At 46.5% G+C, this 23,747-nt stretch overlaps 1 protein-coding gene across 4 annotated transcripts in view; it reads right to left on the bottom strand.

Annotated features, from left to right (window-relative positions):
• Grm7 (glutamate metabotropic receptor 7) overlaps positions 1–23,747 on the bottom strand; it is a 562,936-nt gene that overhangs the window by 107,866 nt on the left and 431,323 nt on the right. For all 4 annotated transcript variants that reach the window (XR_016533549.1, XR_016533548.1, XR_016533550.1 and 1 more), the window contains exon 8: positions 19,321–20,256. Coding sequence is in view for 1 of the 4 variants with exons in the window: in XM_090324015.1 (XP_090180141.1) it covers positions 19,321–20,256 (936 nt within the window). In the remaining 3 variants the exon portion in view is untranslated. The remainder of the gene's footprint in view (positions 1–19,320; positions 20,257–23,747) is intronic.

Here is a 23,747-nt window from a genome sequence, read left to right as displayed (position 1 = left end):
ATCAAAGCAGAAAATCTGAAAGCTTCAAAGAATTTCACATTGACTACCAGCCTACCTTAGAGGATTCTAACTTACAAAAAGTAATTTCTGCTGCAATAACTTTCTTTATTATGAACAGTAGCAGGCAAATTAACTACGATCACATCTTCATAGAGATTTCTATTCTGAGAGCTAAATTTTCTGGAAATCAATGGAAGGCTAATTATGTATGAGTGGTCCCAAATGTAGACATAACACAGGGGACAGTGCGAGGGAGAGGACTTGTTACCCCTGTGTGGAGAGATATGAGATAGCATCTCTGCTTTTGATGGTGACATGTGAATCGTTGTAAGTAATTACAGGGACAAGCATTCTGGCTGCCAGCTCTTTCATTTCCATCTCCCCTGTAGGAGACAATCAGAGAAATGGATACTGTCTTAGTAGGAAGGAACAAACAGGGAAAAAAAAGCAATATTCAATACTGTTGCTCATCCTGTATGCTTCATTTCCACATGTCAAGCCTGGTTTGGCTGTGGCCTTGGACCTTGGTGGGGGTGAGAGGAATTTCCAGAGTAATGGGAAGGACTTCTGTTCTGTATAGTCTTGGGTGAAATTCCCTTCTAAAGACCTAGAAAGCAGAGCTGCTTATCAACATTATGCCTGAATTTACACTCTCCTTTATCTGCTTTTCCAAAACAAGTCTTTGCTAGACAGAATTACATTTCTGGTGCTAATAAGCATCCTCTCATGAACCTTCCCTTTGTCAACCCAGCATTTTCTCTGCCTCTCTGCTTCTAGCTTTCCCTCTCCTTATTGTTCGCCTTTTAATCTTCCTTCCCAGCTGCAGAGATGAATGATGATTAATTAGTCTGACCCAATTAACACATGGCACTACCCTAGCAACTTCTATGGGCTCAGGGAATGGGTGTTCATTGGGCTTTAATTTGGTTCAAGATGTCAAGTGAAGACGGGGTTCTGGTGGGAACTGTGTAGGCAATGGGGAGAGGATGTCTTTCTTTCCTCCTGGTCAGAGGCAAAGTAGCTTATGATCCTGGTTGCCAAGGAAGCATTCTGACCCTGGAGGTGGCAGTATGGGATGTGGGAAGGCCTTGGTTCTGAATGATTCATGTAAACACTAGCCACATAGCCCTCATGTCCAAGCTTTGCTTCCTTGAGGCTCTCTGTTCACCAGGGCACCCATCTCCTGGGACTTTAAGAAAAAAAATGTTGCCGGTCTTGGGGCTTGAATTGCACTGTGCTTAGGCTTCATCAAGGGCAGAACTCTCCCACTGAGCCACAGCATTACTTCCAGTTTTTCTGTGTATGTGGTAGTGAGGAATTGAACCTGGGTCTTTATGCATGCTAGGCAAGCACTCTACTACTAGGCCAAACTCCTAGCCCCTCTTCAAAGCGTTTTGAGTCAAGTGTATAGTAGATACAAGTTTTGTTATGTCTTCTCCACCTATTGTGCAACCTAAGTAGGTTATGTGGGAGGATGAGATTTCTAAAAGAATGTTTATCTCCTCCTTCTACTTTTGCATTTGTTCACATGACAATTATCTAGTTAGCACCTGAAGCCAGCTGAAAACCTCATTGAATGGAGGGAGACATAACTATCTGGCATAGCTTCTACTGGAGACCTGGAGGAATTCTTTGCACTTCGAATGTTGAATCTCCCCTGGAAGCCTGGAGATCTTAGTGGACAATATCTCCAAAAAATGTCATTAGTTGCATAAATACAGAACATAAAGTCAGATATGCTCAAATCAGTTAACTACAATGCCTTAAAATTGTTTGGGTGCATTTCTTGGCACTAAAGGCTTATACCTGTAACTCTAGCTACTCAAGAGGTAGAAGGATCTCAAATTGAAGCCAATCCAGAAAAAAAAAGACTGTGAAACTCTCATTAACTAGCAAAAAGTCCAAAGTGGAAGGTGTAGCTCAAGGGGTAGAGCACAACCTTTAGCAAACAAGCTAAGGGATAGGGCCAAAGTCCTGAGTTCAAGACCCAGTTTTGACACACAAAAAATTATAAGCTGAATGCAAGTAGCTCATGCCTGCAATTCCTGCTACTCAGGAGGCTGAGATCTGAGAATCATGGTTCAAAGCCAGCCCAGGCACTAAAGATATTAACCACCAGAAAACTGGAAGTGATGCTGTGGCTCAAGTGGTAGAGTGCTAGCTCTGAGCTGAAGAGCTCAGAGAGACTGCCTCAGAGATAGAGCTGAGCCCAGAGTTCAAGCCCCATGACCAACAACAGTAACAACAAAAAATGGTATCATCTGCATAGGATTCTCAACATATGTCTTACATAGATGAAGGCAACAGGTTTAATAATATAATGTCATAGAAATCGTGATGATAATTAATGCTATCTTGGGAGGGTTGCATCAAGTACTATGTGATGTGACTATTTCTGTGGGATTTTAATATGTGTAAAGATTCCATCAAAGGACAGTAGAGCAAGTATAAGCAGCAGTAGAGCAGCCAGTATGGCTAGACCAAAGAGAACAGGAAAATAGGGATATGAAACATATTCTAATGGGAGCCATAGGCAGCTTCCCTTCCTCCATCCTTCCATTATCCCACTTCCTGTAGCAAGGAAATCACACACAAAGCATCCAGAATATCACCAGTATGGCAATAAAATAATTGTACAGAAGACTATCACATGCAGCTTTGGAAATGCCTGGTTTTAAGCTCATCAACTCAGTTACCATGAATTTTGTTGCATTCTAAGTCATAGGTTAAGGTCCACTTTATGGATGAGGAAACCATGGCCCAGGAAGGGAGAAGATGGCTGAGAGTATGTAGGGAGGCAGAGGCAGAGGCAGAGCCTGTCAGAGCTCTGGTCCTTGGACTCTATTTCTTTCTAGCCTGCTGTGTAGGATCACTCAATTCAACAGAACATGCAGAATGGGGTCATTTGCTTCGCTCACCAAGAGCTTTTATTGACAACTAACATCTCTAAGGAGAAATTCAAACAGAATTATCCAAATCCAAACTTGTCCTCCTGCCAACCCCATCTCCCACCTCAACTCCTGGGATCCAGAATGAGAATTTTATCTGCTGTGTCTCTCATTTAGTCTACATTGCTCTGCGATAAAGAAAATCCATTTCCTGCTAAATTAAAATTGCCTTTTTCATCCTAACAAACACTATACCCCTGATACACACCAGAATAAAAATAAATTGATTTTTAAGTATCCACTGGAAAAAAAACCCACACATACACACACTAAGAAACAAAAAATCATGGTGCCATTGTGTGCCTTTTAACAATTGAGCTATAGAGCTATCAGAATGCCTTTGTGGGGTACACCAGGACTTAGGCTCAGGATCTGAGTGCTATCCCTGAGCTTTTGGGCTCAAGGCTAGTGTTCTACAACTTGAGTCACAGCTCCATTTCTGAATAATGGGTGATAAGAGTCTCACACAGCCTTTCCTTCCTGGGCCGGTTTCAAACCACAATCCTCAGATCTCAGCCCCTTGAGTAGGAAAGATGGTAGCCATGAGACATCAACCCCTGTTTTGAAATGGATTCTGTTCCTGGAGGAAGTTCTACATGATGGTGTCTGTAGCTTTAGTGAAAACTTCAGCATCTCAAGGTATTTTGTAGATGTAACTTTTCTTTTTCCATATATGTCTCATAGAAGAGAATGACCAGTCACAGGGCATTGACACTGGATGAACTGAAGATAGCACGTATGTAGGGAGCTAAGCAATGTGTCTCGTAGATGGTTGCTGAGGTGAGGGATAGGTAAGGAATTACATCATCAGTTTTCAAAGGGGTCTTATAATCTTTCTTTTGGGGCTACAGAACCCCTAACCACATATATCAGGGCCTGAGAAGCCAGAAATTGACTCATTATTTTGAAGTAAGTGGTAAGGAAGTAAGTAGCAGCTGTCCTTAGAATTCCAGGGGTTCAGGATGTCACTAGGTCATCTGAAGCCTGGGGATTAAGATTCTATGTGGGTTCTTGTCCTCTGTCCTTCTGAGTGTTTATACTTGAAATTGTCTCATAAATTTTGTTGGCCTTGGAGTTAACAGTTCTCTCACTGTCTCTCTGCCTCTGTCTCTGTCTCCCTCTCTCTCTCTGTCTCTCTCTGTGTCTTTGTCTGTCGGTCTGTCTGTCTCTCTCTCGATACTGAAGCAGGATCAAATAACCCTATGTCAATCTCTACACAAAAAGGCAGTACACATACAAAAAGCTACAGCTAGAGTCTCACATATCACCCTGCATGAGAATCTCAGTGTAAAGCCATATACCATGAAAAATTATATAAAGGGTCAGGAGTTTGGCTTAGTGGTAGGCTGCTTGCCTAGCGTTCACAAAGACCCAGGTTCGATTTCTCGGTACTGTTAAGTCCACCTGGAAGAAATGACATCTTCCCTTGGCTCTCTCCCCTGCACCCTGGAAATCCCCACCCAGCGCCTGTAACCCTGGCAACTGGCATGCCTGGGGAGGTGGGAGGTCCCCCAGTCTGAGGTATTTTCCCATCTTCTCAGATCACATCCACTTCTGCTGTGGCTACACCCCTTCTCCTATATAATCTCTCACTTCCTGCCATAAGCTCTCTTGCTCACCCAACTCCATCTTGGATGGCAGGAGTCTGCTCTTTCCTCACACAATAAACCCTCTTCTCCTGAACTGCGTGGAGTTTCCTTTCGGCAGACCTTACAGGTACCACATACATAGAAAAGGCCAGAGGTGGCACTGTGGCTCAAGTGGTAGACCTCTAGCCTTGAGAAGGCCCAAGGACAGTGCTCAGGCGGAGTTCAAGCCCCAGGACTGGGAGAAAAAAAATTATAGGAAGAAGGAGAAACAAAAGTAAAATAAAGATTCAGAATCACAACAAATCAAAGCAAGAACAGATAAAGGAGACTGCATCAAAGAGTTTCTGTGTGGCAAAGGGCATAGTTCACAAGAAGACTATTATTCATAGGGAAATGGAAAGAAGTGGAAAAAAATTATATTAAGCGAATTAAGCCAGACACAAAGAAACATAGATTGCATGATATCCCTCATTTTTACTAGTATGTGCCTATTAATCTACAAATAAAACACACTGCATGGTAAAAGACCAAAATAATGCACTTAGACATGGTAAATTTTACAGGACTCTAGATAGTCACACAGTACCACCCAAAGCAATTACACATTCAGTGTAATACCAATCAAAATCCTAACAACATTCTCCAATGACAAAGAGAAAAATTCCTATGAAATAATAAAAGACCTTGAATAGCAAAAGCAATCATTAGTAATAAAAACAATGCTAGAAGAATATCAATACCACATTTCAAACTTCAAAGTCTATTACAAAGCCATAATAATAAAAACAGCTTGGTACTGGCAAAAGAATAAGCCCAAGGACCAAGGGAAGAAAAAAGAAGATCCAGAAATAAACCTGCATACCTATTGCCACCTATTATTTGAAAAGGGAGCAAAAAACACAGAATGGTAGAAAGACAGTCTCCTCAGTACATGTCATTGGCAGAACTAGCCATACACATGCAGAAAATGGAAACTAGATTCTTACATATCACCCTGCACCAGAATCAATTCTAAATGGATCAAAGCCTTCAATGGAACATCAGACACCATGAAAGTATTACAGGAAGGGACAAGGAAAATACTCAGCATGGGTTGAAACTTCCTAAGTAAAGATACAGAGTCACAACAAATAAAAGAAAGGCTGGATAAATGTGATTGCAGCAAACTGAAGAGTTTCTACCTGGCAAAGGACATAGCTAGGAAGAAAAAATAGAAAGATCTCAGAAAAATGGGAGATTTTTACCTGGTATACATTGGACACGGGCCTCGTATCCAAAATATAGTTAGAGCTTAAAAAATTAACCCCTCCCTTAAAAAACAATTTCTGTTCTTAAGTAAGTAGAACAAAAGCTCTTGATGGAAATTAAAGGAAAAGATTTATATCTCTGGTTCTTGACCTCATCAATTCTAGATGCCATTAGAACCAAGTTTTCCATCCTTCTGGAAAGATGGATTCATGTGTCAAGTTTTAATACACCCAAAGCAATTAGCAATCATTTCACTACTGACAAAAAAGCTACATTTTTTTTCTTCCTGTCTTGTGGGAAACCCTCTGCCCTGTCAGCATGTGGCTGTATGGAAGCCACTTTGAAACGTGCTTCATTAAATGCAGAACAGAGAGGAGGATTTCCAGAAGCTTAAGGAAAAGTCACAATGTTTTTGACAATTAATTTTACAATTGTTCCAAGGATTAAGGAAAAAGTCCTACTTTATTTAATGTCTTATTAAAAGACAACTTCAAGACCCTTGAAAATCAAAGCTCACGAGGAACAGATCATTTTGCTGCTATTAAAAATGCTTTAGAGAAAGTGCCTTGGCATTTTATAGGAACTGGAGAAGGTGTGCTTTTGCTAGCCAGCACGTCGGCTGCATGGCTAGAATACACAAACTGAACCTGCCTGGATGATCAATAGACACACTGGTGATGACAGCTTACCAGAAGTGACTTCCCTCTCCAGCTTTGCTCAGGCTCCCCAAACCCCTTTCCTGCTCCTGCAACCTACAGATAGCACAGCTAGAGGGCCTAGAGGACTGCCTGCCCATCACCAAACTTGGTCTTCAGACACTCAGCTGCCGTCAGGAGCATCTGCACCCTACCCTGGCCTGTACTGACTCATTCAAGGTCAGACACCAACATTGACCAAGACCTTGCATGATCACGGAGCTCCTCTCTAGGTTCTCAAGCTCAATGGACCCCATCTGGGAGGGATAACGTGTCTGTCCCCTTAGCAGCCTTGATAGTGAAGCTGCCCCTTACTTCATTTATTGAGGAGACCCAGAGATGGGATGAGAAGGGACAGACTGACGCATTCAGATATCTAAGGGGACCCTGCTCGTTCCCACAAGATCCCCCCTTCCCTCATTTACTATGTATAGATGGTGCTGCTTTCTTTCCATTCCTTATCTCTGCCAGCACCTGAACTCAGGGCTAGGGTACTCTTACCTCAGTTTTTCTCTCAAGGCTGGCACTCTACCACTTGAGCCACCCCTCCATTTTTGGCTTTTTGGTGATTAATTGGATATATGATTTTTATGGTATTTCCTGCCCGAGCTGGCTGGCTTCAAACCACAATCCTCAGATCTTGAGTAGTTAGGATTATAGGTGTGAGATACTAGTTCCTGGTCATTTCCTACCTTTTAAGGCCAAACTGTGGTTTCAGAAAACAACAAACTTTACAAGTCTCATCTTCAAGATGGGAATAGAGGAAACAACAAATGAACCACAGTGAGAAACTTCATGTATATCCTAGGCCATCAACCCACCTCTCCAGACCAGCTAAGGAATGGATGTATGAAAGCATTTATCCATTTATAGATGGTTTGAAGCTAACAAGAGATGGAGGTCAGGCCCCAACAATATTGTTGGGGCCTGACCTCCATCTAACAAGCGTCTGCCAGAAAAGGAGAGAGAAATGTGTGGAGGAGACCGACATGACATTGTCCTCTGGATTCTTCTCATCACTAATTCAGCCAGCATTTCACCTCCTCCCGGAAGCCGGGGCCAAGCATCAACCCGGAAGAGGAAGTCCTCATCCTCTAGACCTTTACTGCTTTCCAGAATGTCCATCACTACCTGATCCATCCAGCCGGGGGCCACCTCAGTGCCATGACCACCACAATCCTAACCTCACCAATGCAGCCCTCAGTCTCTGAGGGCCAGGCAGGGCCTTGGCAATCACGGAGTGATATTTGCAAATGTGCATGGACTGTACCAATGAACTGACCAGTCATAGACCAAAAGGACCATGCGTTTACAAAAGGAAGGTACCAAAGGATGTAAGAGGAACAAACATGGACCTTGAGAGAAACCACACACACACACACACACACACACACACACACACACAGAGAGAGAAAGGAAAGGCCAGAAGCAGAGACAGCTTTACTCCTCTTCTGCACAGTGCATTGACACTTTTAACTCCGTGAGAGGTCAGGGCACCGGCCATCTGCCATCTTCCGCACACTGTAGATCTCATCTTCCTCTAGGTGAGAGCACCCTGGGCTGGGATGGGAGCAGATGTTTCTGCAGAAGCTTAGAGATGCGCTTGGAATTTCCCATCAGCCCTGGCTGCAGCTCACCTCTGCTACCTGCTTTGATCTGGAGTACTTCTGATGGATTTCCAGAGCAAGGACTGCCAGAGGCCTATCGAGGAGACAGGTTTGGAGGCTTTCCTTGTGGGGAGCCCCCCTTAACCCCCCCAGCCCCCACTGTCTGTCAGCCCAATTTTCATAAGGGATGTGCACAAAAAAAAATGAACTCATTAGAAAGCCAGGGCAAGGGTGATCACTGGCTGCCTGGTAAACTGAGAACACCGTGTTTCTGCCTTCTTTATTCTGAATGCTGAGCACAGCAGTGTGTCTGCAGTGCACGTGTGTACAGGAGATACACTGACCAGCTCCAGTCGCCTTGTTGGTACAGTACAACCTATGCAAACAGCACATGCACTGCGTTTAGGCAAAACGCAGCCTCAAAGCCCTGATAGTTTAATTTGGGTCCATAAAGGTTTTAGGGGAGGAGAGGAAGGGAGGGAGGGAAGGAAGGAAGGAGGCAAGGAGGAAAGGAAGGAGGAAGCCTGGAGGCCCATCTGCTATTTGGGAACCACTGTAGGTAGCCAATAGGCCGGGGGTGGGGGAGGAATCTGAAATAGCCACCTCTTTTTTAAAGGCAGGACAAGATTGGTGTCAGAAGACCTGGGAGACATTGTAAACAGACTCGCCCTCTCTCTGGAAACCACAAGGCCCCTTCCTACATAATTGATTCAGTACTATACGTTCTGTATAGCTAGAAAATCGAGGTGCTTTATTTTGTGGGTAAATCATTTTTATTCGTGCATTTATTCTTTCTGTGGATGGTGTAAAAAGTGTCATTCCTGTAACCCTGGCAAGTGGACAGGTGCCTAGGGCACTGTCTGAATTCTGGGCTCTGCTCCTTGTAAGCAGCCCAGAGTTTATTTGCAAATGTGAGTCAGACTCTAAAGCCGAGCTGTCCCTCGGGTCCATCCATCCAGCCCCTTCCGCTTCAACAACTTTCTTCTTCCTTTGAACACCCTGGTCCCCAATGCTGTTTCCACTTCCATCTTACTTCATTGTAAATTCCTCATTGAAGGCCACCTTCTCAAAAAAAGCCCTCCCCGATCACCCCTGTCTAAAACCAGAGCTCCTGTCTGACCCATCCCACACTTCCTGTGCTCTTTTCATTTTCTATTATCACTGTGTCTTAAAAATTTACTTAGTATGTATTTTTTGAACTCAGGACCGCCCCTTAGTATTCTCATTTGTAAAGAGGGGTGAAGCCCCTATTTACAGTCTTATGTGGAGTTTTAGCAAAATGATACACAGGAAGTCTTTAACCTACCTATGTATGCTCAAATAATGATTGATAACTGACAGTCTGTACAACTGGTGAACTTACTTCAAAAAATTCTAGATAGTACATTGTATGGAAGTACAAGAAACTTATTTTGGATTTTATGTATGTGTGACACAGAAAAAGAGAGAAAGAGAGAAAGAGAGAGAGGGATTTCCTATATAGTTTAAGTAGGCCTCCAACTTATTATTTTCCTATCTCAGCTTCTGAATTGCTGCAATTAGAGGTATCTATCACCACACTTGGCTCTACAAGGCATTTCACTAGTTAGACATTGGGAATGAGATGGATATTTTTATCTTTCCACTTTTGGAATGTTTCCCAATTCTTTCTCATCCTCAATTCCTAGAAATGTAACAACTCCCTTATTTTTAAGTGGGAACTACCATCTGCTAGTAATTCACCATATTGATGAACATAGAAGGAAGAGGTTAGATGATAGCTGTTGTCATATCCTCTGGGGTTTAGAAGCAACAGGGGTGTCATCTGTACACATCTATAGTGCCACATAGGAAAGGGGTCCTGTGGTCCCAGTGACCACAGGGTAGCCCCCAGCCAGTCCCACGACAAAGCAGGAAGCCTCAGATCACCCAGCATGTCGACTGCTTTGCTATAAACAGACAAGTTCCAAGCTAGAGTCTTTGCCACAAGAACTAATGTGTGCACTGGGCACGTTAAACACTGTCAAGCCAAGCTAGCTTCCTGAAACTGTTAAAGGAAAATGATCCAGAACAAAGAAGAAACCAAGGGGAAAGGAAGCCCGATTCAACAGAAGTGCCATTCTGCTTCACCAGAGATGCACACTTTGTGAGAACCAGCGGGAAGTGGAACCTGAGCCGCCAGAATTGCCAGAGGAGGGCAGCATGACAGAAAAGCAAGCAACAGCAAACCTACTCTGGATTGTGCTAAATAAATAAATAATGAATGAATGGAGCAACCGATTGAAAAGTTATTCATAGTCCAGGTCAGGCACCAGTGGCTCATGCCTGTAATACTAGCTACTCTGGAGGCTGAGATCTGAGGACCACAGTTTGAAGTGAGCCTAAGCTGGAAAATCCAGGAGACTCATCTCCAAATAACCACCAACAAACACAGAAATAGAATATGGCTCGAGTAGTAGAGCCTTGAACTAAAAGAAATGGCCCTGGTACATTTTGATCAGAAATAACATGGCAAGACTGAAGCAAAGTCATTGAAAACAAAAGCTTGAAAGACAAGAAGCAGGGGCCAGCTAAGGCAGATCCAGCAAACTGATTTGTTCAGAGGCTCACTTGATATACTTTCAGCATTGCGGGCCTATGATCTAGATCACAGTTACTCTTGGCTCCTGTAATATGAAAGCAGTCATAGGAAAATGCAAGGCCCTGTCCATGTAGACAGGTAAATGTACAGGAAAAGGCATGCACAGGGTAATGTTCCATAAAACTCATTTAACAAAGCGAACAGCCTTTGTGGAGGGCCCAGTGGCTGTGGTTTGTGATGCTTTATGGAAGTCTCCTGGGCTCAAACGAAGTCTATCAAGGCAGAAAAGTCTAGGAGAGTCTTCTTTCCAGTTAACCAGCAAAAAAAGACAAAGTGGAGCTATGGTCCAAGTGGTAGAGAACCAGCCTTGACCAAAAACAATGAAGAGATAGCACCTTCTTCTCTAGTAACTAGACACACAAAATACAGAGCTTCTAGAGGCCCTGACTTGTCATGTGTGTTGTTTATCATGCTGTACTTCCCACCTTGCCCTGTCCTTTGCCTAGCGACTCAGTTTCCCTCCAGCCCTCAGTGCCCTCAAGCTCACGAGCATTGTCTAAATAGGTACTCTTGATTGGTTCCCTTCTTGGTGCTTCCTGACCAGCTTATGGCCATCCCACCTGTCAGGAAATCACCACACATCCACAGAGGAGCCTCACTAGGTGCCTGCGATTGTGGATGGTGGCCAGGAGGAGACAGCAAGAGGGAAGCTTCTAGATCTACAGGAGTGCCCGTGGGCAATGGGCAATCTGATAGAATCCTATGGGCCAATACTGTGGCCTGGGGTGTCATGACCTCAAGTCTGGATTTGGCAATCGCCCTGTCTGCCCACCAGCAAGCGAGGCCCTGTCTCAATGCCTTGTCTGTTTCAGGAAATCCAAGGTCGTCTCTTGATTCTCTGAGAAAAGCTCAAGTACAAAGACTTGTCTCATTATCCTCATTCTAGTTGGAAGGTGGTTCCTGTATCCTGGTGGCTGGGTTTCTTCATGACTGACTTGTCAGGCTGAAGACAGCTTATTGGACAACTGGGCTCTGAAGGTTCCCCGCCAGGGGCAGGGGTGTGCTCAAGGTTTCCCACTGAGGTTTCCTTTTAGCAGGCATTGCTTTTTCTGCGCAGCTCTGTTCAAGCCTCGGATGGCTGAAGCCTTTGTCTGAATGCATCGAGCTATTTCCATATTACTTCCAGCTCCGCTGAGTTTTACACATGCTCTTGGCTTCCTACCTGCTGAACTAGCTATCTGGTGACACAAGGGACCGAGCTGATGAGGGCAGCAATTATCCTACGTGACGACTCCTGAAATGAACCAAAACATCATGGGGAGAGGATAGACCACTGGGCCTGGCTGTGGGTGCACACGAGACCAGCAAACAGCTGGCTCCAGAGGAATGCTCAGAGAGAAGCTGAGCTCCCATGAAGGCCATAGCAGGCCCCAGACAGGAGGAGAGCTACAGAGATTTCTGAAATAAATATGAACAGACAAAAGCAAACAGCAGAGGCGAGACCTCAACATGCAGTACAGGTGCTAGGCTCAGCTTGCATGTGCAGGACCTCAGTGAAAGGATGCACTGGACCAGACCTCTCTGCTCTGCTTAGAGACAAGGTGAGGGTTCTCACTGACTACTCCGGAAGAAAAGACAAGGACTGCTATTTAAAATGTGTGTGTGTGTGTTGAAATAGAAATTGTAACATACAGGGGCTGGGAGTTTGGCCTAGTGGTAGAGTGCTTGCCTAGCATGCACAAAGGCCTGAGTTTGATTCCTCGGTACCACATACATAGCAAAAAGCCAGAAGTGGTGCTGAGGCTCAAGTGGTAGAGCTCTAGCCTTGAGAAAGTCCAAGGACAGTGCTCAGGCCCTGAGCTCCAGCCCAGGACTGGCAAAAAAAACCCAAAAACAAACAAACAAAAAAACCCAAGAAATTATAACATACAGTTTCTGACCATCAGTAGTCTCTAGGAGACAACGTCTTTCTCCACTTTATTGCTCCTGGAGTGCAGATTCATAGTGAACAATATTATTTTTAAAATTCATATATATATATGCAGGTATAAGTTCAAAACCAAGTAATATAACAAAGGAAGGAAAGATTAAGCAGAGCCTCGTCACATATACTTTTGCCATATGTAAAGTTCAAAACAGCTTTCAAGCCGATTCTTTCTTCTTCAGTCCCTCACTCAGTCTTTTCTTCAAAGTGCCATCTTCTGTCAGTCGATTACCATAGATCAATTCTTCAATGGTATCTTACTGCCACTTGCTTCTCACCCCTGCCCACGTTCTGGGTGTTCCTGAAAGTATCACTCCCAGATGCCCTGTGCTACTTTATTTATACACCTTGGTGGACAGCGAGGAGATAAATCCCTTGAAGAGTGTAGTCAGGCTATGTGTGCCTGCATCACCCCTCTGCAGGGGAGTGTGGTTCCAGGAAAGCAGAGAGCAAGGGGACCGTATCTACAAGCTGACATTGGCATGACCCAACATGTGTGCATGGAGAAAGGGTCAGAGGGATTTCAGCTCACAGCTGTAGTCTTTAAAATGTGCTTGGCCCATCCCGTGGCGTTTAACCCCACAAACAAACGTTTAACTCGGGAGTGACGTGTTAGAGTTTGCGCTGTTTCAAAATTTGCTCATAAAAGGAGGTCATGTGACCTCTGCGATCACACTACCTCCCAGGGGTGTATATCCACATGACCCCCTTTCTTCAGATGATAATTTTTCACCTAAATGTCATGTTGCACTTACTGATTTTTAATTCCAGTTATTTATCACTTTTTTTTTTCTCCTTCTGTCTGCTGATGGTATTGAAATGAATTCAGAGCTTCAAGATCCTGCTTGGCTTTTTTTTTTTTTCATGAAAAGCTAGTGCTCTACTACTTGAGCCATCCATCTCTATATGTAGCATTTTGCTGGTGAATTGGAGATATCAGTCTCACAGACTTTTCTGATTGGTCTGGCTTCAAATTACAATCCTCAGATCTCAGCCTCCTGAGTAGATATGAGTTTACAGGCATGAGACAGCATTCCTGATCAAGGAGATCAATCTTAATAATTAATTCAGCCTCTGATTTTCATACTTATGATTGCAAACAGCTGCTGGGATGAAAGTATCAAGTGTCATTTGTCAGAGTTACTATTAAAGCGGACATGACACATAGGTTTCACATTCTTTCAAGCTCCTATTTAATCATGGTTGCCTCAAGGCTCTGTTGAGAATGATTTCAAGATTAGCAATGACTGCCTGGGCAGGGTGGGGGGGAAAGGGTTGCCTAAGATTTCTGAGTCCTGTATTTGCTTGAGCAGGTTTTGGGTTCATATTTGAGGGGGAGCAATCTTTTATATGTAGAAGAGAAAAGGGTTGTGAAATCCCTTTCTTTTTTATTTACTTTTTCTTGTCTGTCATGGGGCTTGAACTCTGGGCCTGGGCACTGTCCCTGAGCTCTTCAGCTCAAAGCTGGTGCTCTACCCCTTGAACCACAGCACCACTTCTGGTTTTCAGCTGGTTGTTTGGAGATAAGAGTCTCATAGACTTTTGTGCCTGGGCTGGCTTTGAACTGATGTCCTCAGATCTCAGCCTCCTGAGTAGCTAGGATTACAGGTGTGAGCCACCAGCACCTCGCTGTAACATCTGTTTTTTTTTCCTTGGAAATATTTTTTTTTACCTATTATGCCTGGTTCTAGGGTTCAAGCCTTGATACTGCTTCTTACAATTCAAGTCCTGAATGTGGTACTTCTCTAGATTAAAACAAACAAAAATCATTGGCTTTATCTTTGATGTGGCCTCGTGTCTTTCTAATCCTTGTTTGAAATGAGAACTCATTTAATCTAAAGGGATCCACAAGTCCATATGAAAGAACTATTTAGAAGATGGACTGTTAGATAGGCAGGGGATGGGAAGGAGAATAGAGGTGGGCAAAGGTATAAATCTTGGTGATAAAACATGAAGCTGGCTGTGAGGGGTAATCTTCTAGCACACTTGTTAAAGGCTGTGGAGTTTTAGGCCTTCAGGGCTCTCCCATGATTCCATGGGGTGAGCAGACATGTGTTTACTGCTAAACCAATGCCTCAGGAGATTACACAGTTTTGAGATACATAAACATTTGCTATCAGTTGCTTTAGTTCTATCATTTACACACTGATGTGCCAGTGGGAATAAGACTAAAAAAAAACCCTACATCCTGTTATTCAATTTTTTTGGTACAACACTTACTTCTATTCTGATAGGGTGTGGTAGGGGGTGGGGTGTCCTGTTTGCAAAACTCTTCTTTCCTGATGCTCTTATTCATTTGTAGCAAACTTTTCGGACCCTTGATTGTGTCAGCCCTTTTCTTTTTCTCCTTCTCACCTTTTCTATAGACATATAACTGCACGATAAACCCTAAAAGAAGACAGCTGAGACCCCAGTTCCCAGGCCTGGGGTAGTAAGCTCTAGTTTCTCTGTGTAGGGCCATTTGGGGTGACACTTGACTTCCTGCTCACATGTAAGAAATGATACAGTACCATCCTCTGTCACTTAATGCAGGGACTCACACTGAGAGGCGGCAAGGAACAATTTCCTCATTATGTAAACATCATTGAGCATACTTATACAAACCAAAAGGGCTACCATATCATCATATCATTAAGGGGTATTATCTCGTGGTACTCTGGTTGTGCATACACCTGTCCGTTATTCATTACCACATTCTTATGCTTCCTATGACTGTACCAGCTTGCCTAGAAAGTTTTCTAGACATAATCTGGCTTAGAAGTATTATATAAATGGATCCACTATGAAGATTCTGATTTTTTTATCACATGGTCACTGCTTAGATTTTGTAACTTCTTTTATGCATAACTCTCTTTACAGGTAAATCAACAAGCCATATCTTTGCTTTTCAGAGGAAGCAATCCAATCCTTCCATAGAGAGTGCTAAGATAGAATAGTAAACATGAAAAGGAGTATCAATGTTTGTGAAGAAACGCACCTTCTATCTGGTGAATATAATGTAACTCTGCTATTAATTACAATAAAAATAAGAGAGAGTAGTGACATATGACCATTATCTTGAGATCTAGGATTAGCAATGACAAAACAAGGTAACCCACAATCCCTTGCATTCTTCTTGGCAAGAGCAAAAATAAACTTGGTGGGGATTGATAGTTCATGAGACAATTAGAATTTTGCTTACTCTTTGTGTTCTAAGAAACTCAGCAAAATCAAACTGAGCTAAATTTTCTGAAGTAGTAAATGGTTTTCACTGATTTTACTGAAGTTTTTCTTTTTTTTTTTTTACAGTCTCTGTTGCAATGCGATTTTTCCATTTCAGGTAGTTACACTGTTAAACAGAAACAAAAATAGGAAACCACTGACTCTGTGTGGAGCCAGTTGGGAAAACATGCCTTCAGCCCCCTTGTACTTGTTTGGCTTGGCTCGAATGATAGAGTTCCAGCTTTCAGTGAGAAAAAAAATGACAACAAGTAAGGTTCAGCATCCAGGCCCTGAGTTCAAGCCCACACTCTGCACGCACACTCACACACACTCACACACACACACACACACACACACACACACTAGGATAGTGTACAAAGAAAGTATGTTTTCTAGATTTCTTGGTTCAAATGCCTACCAATGAGAAACAACCTAATTCTTTCCCAAGTTCAATTCTGCCAGTCCGATGTCTTCTAAAACAACTACAGTCAATGGAATCCCTGAAGCCTTGTATGGTTTGAGGAATTTTAACTGAGAAAGTTACACATGCATAACCACAAGTGGCTAAACAGGAACAATGACATGACGGAGACCAAGACTCAAACACACGTTTACAAGACTCCTGTGTCAAACCTTAGTGACTACCCTTTGTGCCTTCCAGATAGATTCCCAAGCGTAAATGCACAGGAGTTCACGCCCTTCACCTACTGCAGGGGGCACTGTGCACTTTAAGAACATAATCCTCTCCTTGGGTTTTCATGAGGCCTGCAAGAATTTTGTTGTCTCCATTGCATTTCAATCTCCAAACTCATACATTTTACTATTCCCTTAGCCCAGGGATAGATAGAAGAAATAAAATGAAATTCAAGTTGGTTTCACAGGCAATAAACGTGCATTATGAATTTGAGCAATCCCATTAGGAGCATGCTCTGATCACTGAATGTGGATTTTAGAAGAACTTTCTCCTAAGACATTCAACGACTAAAGCCATAATCTGGAACCATTCGCTTCCCTTAGTTTTAGAATCGTGCGTGGTTTCATGAAATATTCACATGAAGGAAACAGAGCCCAAGCTTGCAGCTTCTGAATCACACTGTCTTGGTAAACACCATCATTTTCATTGGAAAGAGCAACTGGATGCCGCTAAAGCATTTATATGAAATGCCAAGAGCAGCGGTAACAATAAAAGCCACATTCCACGAATTCCAGAATCTAGTCTCCCATACATATATTTTTAGACATTTTTACCTCCATCTTGATTTTTCCCATTGTACATTGACCATTTGGGTGACTTGATCTGAAGTAATTTGAAAGTAGACTGGCTTCTGAATGTCCTGACATTGGACAAGGCCCTCTCTATAGTCAGGCCAGGTGCAGAGGCACACACCTGTGATACCAGCCCTCAGAAGAAGACGGGAGGGTTACAAGGCTAAGGCCAACCTGGATTATATAAAGGAGACCCTACCTCAAAAACAGATACATAGCCTATAACTAGCTAGGTGGGTATAAAAGTTAACCATGTTTGTATGCCTAAGTTAGCGTACCAGGCAAAACTACAACTAAACATACACTAATTGCATTAAAAAATGAACTCGTCATAGCTGCCTATTTGGAATAAATACAGGGAGAATGCCTATTAGCTTTATTTTGGACCAATGTATAAGAATCAATTAACTTTGACTCTAATATGCCTCCACTACATGTGACTCTCATACACTTCCCAATTCCACAGTCAGCCATGCGTCTCGTTCAGTGACTGGCTTGCTGGGATCAGGGTGTACCTAGCTGGAGGAAACCTCGGTAGAGGGCAACTAAACTTCCTCTTTACGCGCCTGGCTGTGCTGGTGTCTGTGTGGTGGGGTGGGTAACTCTCACACTCTGGATCGCGGGTGAGCTAGATGGAATCTGCAGTGACAGCTGGAGGAGCTACAGAGAAGAGACAGAATGCTGCCAGATACATCCACCTTTCCCCCAGAAAGCACAAAACGCATTTCAATTCAGATTTTCATGGATTGTTTTTTGTCTGAGATAGTTATATACAGTGTCATAAACAAATTTTTTAAACTTGAATGATTTACCATAGAAAAGATATGGAAGCAACCCAGAAGCCCCCTTTGTCAATAGGGGCCACCTATTCATTTTTCACCCCAAAGAAATACACCTGCAAGCATGAGGACAGGTGAGGGAGTGAGAGGAAAGGTTTACTTTAGGAATATTAGGTGGCTTTGGACTAGACCATCTCTCTTACCACGAGCAATTTCATAGTAAAACAGTGTGAAAGGTCATGGTGGGTGGGACTTCTGAGGGCGATTCAGACCATATTTCAACTCTGGTACCAGAGTCTAGGCTCTTGAGCCCGGGGGGTTACAATTCTTTTGTAATTATATTATCCAACTTGCTTGGTTTTGAAGACCTCCACGCTCGCATGTGGGGCAATAGCAGCCTGGACATTGCTCCTTTCTTCATTTATTTTTTTCTTTTATTTGTCTCAAGGTTGACCCTGGAGCACTAAAGCCACCATAGCTCTGCTGGGAGTTATTGGGGGGGGGGGTGTTCCTGGATGATCTTAGTCTGGGGGGGCTCCCTTATCCTGGGCTGGGGGATATCTGGGGGGGGGGTTCCTGGGTGATCTTAGTCTGGGGGGCTCCCTTATCCTGGGCTGGGGGCTATCTGGGGGGTTCCTGGATGATCTTAGTCTGGGGGGCTCCCTTATCCTGGGCTGGGGGCTATCTGGAGGGGGGTCCTGGGTGATCTTGGTCTGGGGGGCTCTGTTATCCTGGGCTGGGGGCTATCTGGGGGGGTCCTGGGTGATCTTGATCTGGGGGGGCTCTGTTATCCTGGGCTGGGGGTATGGGGGTCCTGGGTGATCTTAGTCTGGGGGGGCTCCCTTATCCTGGGCTGGGGGTCCTGGGTGATCTTGGTCTGGGGGGGCTCTGTTATCCTGGGCTGGGGGCTATCTGGGGGGCTCCTGGGTGATCTCAGTCTTGGGGGCTCCCTTATCCTGGGCTGGGGGCTATCTGGGGGGTCCTGGGTGATCTTAGTCTGGGGGCTCCCTTATCCTGGGCTGGGGGCTATCTGGGGGGGTCCTGGGTGATCTTGGTCTGGGGGGGCTCTGTTATCCTGGGCTGGGGGCTATCTGGGGGACTCCTGGGTGATCTTAGTCTGGGGGGGCTCCCTTATCCTGGGCTGGGGGCTATCTGGGGGGGTCCTGGGTGATCTTAGTCTGGGGGGCTCTGTTATCCTCGGCTGGGGGCTATCTGGGGGGTCCTGGGTGATCTTGGTCTGGGGGGCTCTGTTATCTTGGGCTGGAGGCTATCTGGGGGGTTCCCTGGGCGATCTCAGTCTGGGGGGCTCCCTTACCCAGGCTGGCTTCCACCTGGGATCTAGGTGTGAAGCCTCAGGGACGGCCCACGCGCCCCCCCCCTCCCAGCCACCTAGGGAGCCTAGCAGGCCGGGGCGGGGGGAGGGCCCCTCCCCTGGGCGCTTACCTTCTCGGCGGACTGCGCCGTCCCGAAGAAGATGGGGATGAAGGCCAGCCAGACGATGCAGGTGGTGTACATGGTGAAGCCAATGGGCTTGGCCTCGTTGAAGTTCTCGGGGACGCCGCGCGTCTTGATGGCGTACACGGTGCAGGTGACCATGAGCAGGATGCTGTAGCCCAGCGAGCAGATGATCTGCAGGTCGCTGATGTCGCACTTGAGCACGCCGCGCGCCAGCTCGGGGTTCAGCGTCTTGTGCTCGTCGTAATCCACCACCACGTTGGGGGGGTCGACGCCGAACCAGACGAAGACCCCGAGCAGCTGCACGGAGATGAGGCTGGAGGCGATGGCCAGCTGCGAGCTGGGGCTGATGAGGCGCGGCGCCGTCACCGAGCGCTTGCCCTGCTCGAAGATGCGGTAGATGCGGTTGGTCTTGGTGAGCAGCGCGGCGTAGCTGATGCACATGCCCAGGCCCAGGAAGACGCGGCGGAAGGCGCACACGGCCACGTCGGGCGTGGCGATCATGAGGAAGGTGATGGTGTAGCAGAGGAAGATGCCGCCCAGCAGCACGTAGCTCAGCTCGCGCCCGGACGCGCGCACGATCGGCGTGTCGTTGTAGCGGATGAACGTGGCCACCACGAACACCGTGGCCACGATGCCCAGCATGGCCAGGAAGACCGGGATGAGCGCCCAGGGCGAGTGCCACTCCAGCTTGACGATGGGGATGCTGCGGCAGCCCGTGCGGTTCTCGTCGGGCCGCTGGTCGTACGGGCAGTGCTGGCACGTCACCTCGTCCGCCTGGTACTGGTAGCCGTCGCACGGCTCGCACGTCCAGCAGCACGGCGCGCCCTTCTGCGTCTTCTTGCGCTGGCCCGGCTTGCAGGGCAGCGTGCACACCGACGCCGGGATCTGCCGCGCGCCGCGCCCCCACTGCAGCTCCTCCATCTGCGGGGCACACACGGGGGGGGGGGAGACAGGGGGCCGCGCCGGCCGCTGAGTCCACGCCAGACAGACAGACAGCCCGGGGGAGGGGCGGGGGCGGCGGTGGACGCGCCCCCCACCCAGGCTCCGGGGACCTCTCCCCGCCCCAGCCCCTTCCCCCGGGGCGCCACCCCCTCCCCACCCCTCACCACCCTGGGCGCACCCCTTCCTGCACCCCTCACCACCCTGGGCGCACCCCTTCCTGCACCCCTCACCACCCTGGGCGCACCCCTTCCCCCACCCTTCACCACCCTGGGCGCACCCCCTCCCCACCCCTCACCACCCTGGGCGCACCCCTTCCCCTACCCTTCACCACCCTGGGCGCACCCCCTCCCCACCCCTCACCACCCTGGGCGCACCCCCTCCCCTACCCTTCACCACCCTGGGCGCACCCCCTCCCCACCCCTCACCACCCTGGGCGCACCCCCTCCCCACCCCTCACAACCCTGGGGCGCACCCCCTCCCCACCCCTCACAACCCTGGGGCGCACCCCCTCCCCACACCTCTCTGGGGGGCCACTCCCTCCCCATCCCTCCCCGGGGCGCCCCTCCTCCTCACCCCACCCCGGGGCGCCCCCCCCTCCCCACTGAACCCCTCCTACCCCGGGGCACTCCTCCTCCCATCCCCACTCCACCCCACCCCGGGGCGACACCCCTCCTCACCCCCCCCCAGGGTGCCCCCTCCTTCCCCACCGCACTGTGACCTGGGCCCCATGCATGTCCCCTCTCCACCTGGACGCTGGGAATGACCCCAGACAGTCACAGAGTGACAGACTCGGTATCTTCCCTGGGACTCCCACATGGAATGGGGGGGGGGAGAGAGAGAGAGAGAGAGAGAGAGAGAGAGAGAGAGAGAGAGAGAGAGAGAGAGAGAGAGAGAGAGAGAGAGAGAGAGAGAGAGAGAGAGAGAGAGAGAGAGAGACAGAGAGAGAGACAGAGAGAGAGACAGAGAGAGAGACAGAGAGAGACAGAGACACAGACAGAGACACAGACAGACAGAGAGAGAGACAGAGACAGACAGAGAGAGAGAGAGAGAGAGAGAGAGAGAGAGAGAGAGAGAGAGAGAGAGAGAGAGAGAGGGAGGGAGGGAGGGAGGGAGGGAGGGAGGGAGGGAGGGAGACAGAGAGAGACAGAGACAGAGACAGAGAGAGACAGAGACACAGACAGACAGAGAGAGACAGAGACAGAGACAGAGAGAGACAGAGAGAGACAGAGAGAGAGAGAGAGAGAGAGAGAGAGAGAGAGAGAGAGAGAGAGTCCCCTGAGATCTTAATTTTTTATATGGGGGGGGGGATCATGGGGCTTGAAATCTGGGCCTGGGCGCTGTCCCTGAGCCCTTCAGCTCAAGGTTACCTTCTTACCCTTGAGCCAAGCCCCATTTCCCATTTTTTAGAGGTTAATCGGAGATAAGAGTCTCAGGTCCTTTTGTGCCCTGGCTGGCCTTGAACCTGGATCCTCAGAGCTCAGCCTCCTGAGTAGCTAGGATAACAGGCATGAGCCACCTCCCCCAGCTGAGATCTAGATTTTTAATCAGTACCCAGAGGAGTGTGTGTGTGTGTGTGTGTGTGTGTGTGTGTGTGTGTGTGTGTGTGCAGTTCTGGCCTCTTTGATAGTGAACTAGACAGAAGAGTCCTATGGACTTTTCTGGCTGGGCTGGCTTCAAGCCATGATCCTCAGATCTCAGCCTCTGCAGTAGCCAGCTAGGATGACAGATATGAGCCACCCTCACCCTGCCCTTTGAAATAACCAAAAAAGCATGGATGTGCACTCCTCTGCCTCTTCCTCGAGAGAAAATGTCAACATCCCAGATCACGTTCACCAAGCACAACAACGCAACCACAAGTGATGTGAGAGTTACCAGTCTCTCTAGCTGGAGAGATTCTTTGCCAGTCCTAGGGCTTGAATTCAGGGCCTGGGCACTGTCTCTGGGCTTTCTCAAGGCTAGTGCTCTGTCACTTGAGCGGCAGCACCACTTCTGACTTTTTCTATGGAACCCAGGGCTTTGTGCATGCTAGGCAAGCGCTCTACCAGTAGGCCAAACTCCCAGCCCCAGATGTCTTCTTTTAAGACATAATTGAAAAGTTACGTTAGGTAGGCTTGCAGTGCTAACACCTTCTTATCATTACTGTAAAATTCTGATGGCTCACATGTATAATCACAGCTACTTAGAAAATTGAGATCCATAGGATTTCCAAGCAGGCGAGCCTGGTTAGAAAATTCCCAAAGACTTCATCTCCAAAACATCCAACAAAACTCAGGTCTGGAAGAAATGGTTCAAGAATGGTGGAGTCCCAGCCAAAGAAACGAGCTGAGTAGGCACAAAGACCCAAGTTCAAACCCAGGTATCAGCAAAACACAACACACCTACAATCCCCTAGAATACAGTTTTCACTGAGCACTTTTGGAAGACAGATTCATCACCCAAGGCTTCAACTCCATTAGACTACCCAAGCATTCAGGCTGCACTTGATAAACAAACAAACAAAATAAAACACCTCACAAAGTCTGAAACCAACACTCACAAGATTGGCCAGCCACTTCTTTGGAAATGAAATGTAAATGCTATCTATCACTGTCTCTCAAGGTACAATGAAAGAATGCTTGCTTAATTAGAAGAACTGGGTTTGCGGGGTTGCATCATAAACAGAAGCATTCTGAGAAATAATGGCAGCAGACATGAAGGAAAACCTTCTGACAGGCTTCCCCCTTGGTGGCTCAGCTGCTGCTCCTCTTGCCAGCGATCAGGTCCTCAGCTCCCTTTCCTGTGTGCTTGCTGCGGGGTTTACACTGCACTGCCTGTCCTGGATATAGGCAAATCCCCCAGCCTGCAGAGCTAATATGCAGTGGAGATGCACCTTCCTAACCAACTCTGTGGGACAGGGCCTAAGAAAGAGTCCTTTTTGCAACTCCTTATTCTCCCATTCTTTGAGACAGAGTTTTATCTTTTCTTTTTACGAGGTGAGTCCAGTGGTCCTGTTATAACCTTTTTTTTTTTTAAACTGAAATACCTCATGTTTTCAGGACATGGGTGGTGCTTGTGGTTAGAAGAAAGATAGAAAGAAAACTTGTCAGAGAGGCTTATGCCTACACAGAGGAAATCAGAACAGCAAGGGAAAGATTGTTGGTAAAGTTGCTTGAGCTCCCGACAGAGCAGGTATTGTCATGACTACACCATTACATAAACCAGCCCATTTATCTGGGCTAAAATATTGAGTTTCATTTCTGTTGCTTGTAACTCTAAGTCCTAATCAATCGGTCTATGGGTGACGTATAGACTTCCAATATCCTCAGCTTATAAAAGATGAACTACTAACAAATTAATTCAACAAAATAGATCCCAACAAAGGAAGGTAGCCAAGTTTCCCCATATCTACACTATTAAATTTTTAATACAATTAAACAACAACAAAAAAAGGAGACTAGATGGATATAGCAAAGTCCAAGACACTTTTTTGT

This window comes from Megascapheus bottae, chromosome 33 (genome assembly GCF_031878675.1).
Source record: "Megascapheus bottae isolate mThoBot1 chromosome 33, mThoBot2.hap1, whole genome shotgun sequence".
Lineage (NCBI taxonomy): Eukaryota > Metazoa > Chordata > Mammalia > Rodentia > Geomyidae > Megascapheus > Megascapheus bottae.
The sequence above is the reverse complement of the archived record's forward strand: the minus strand, read 5'-3'. Positions and strand labels throughout refer to the sequence as shown.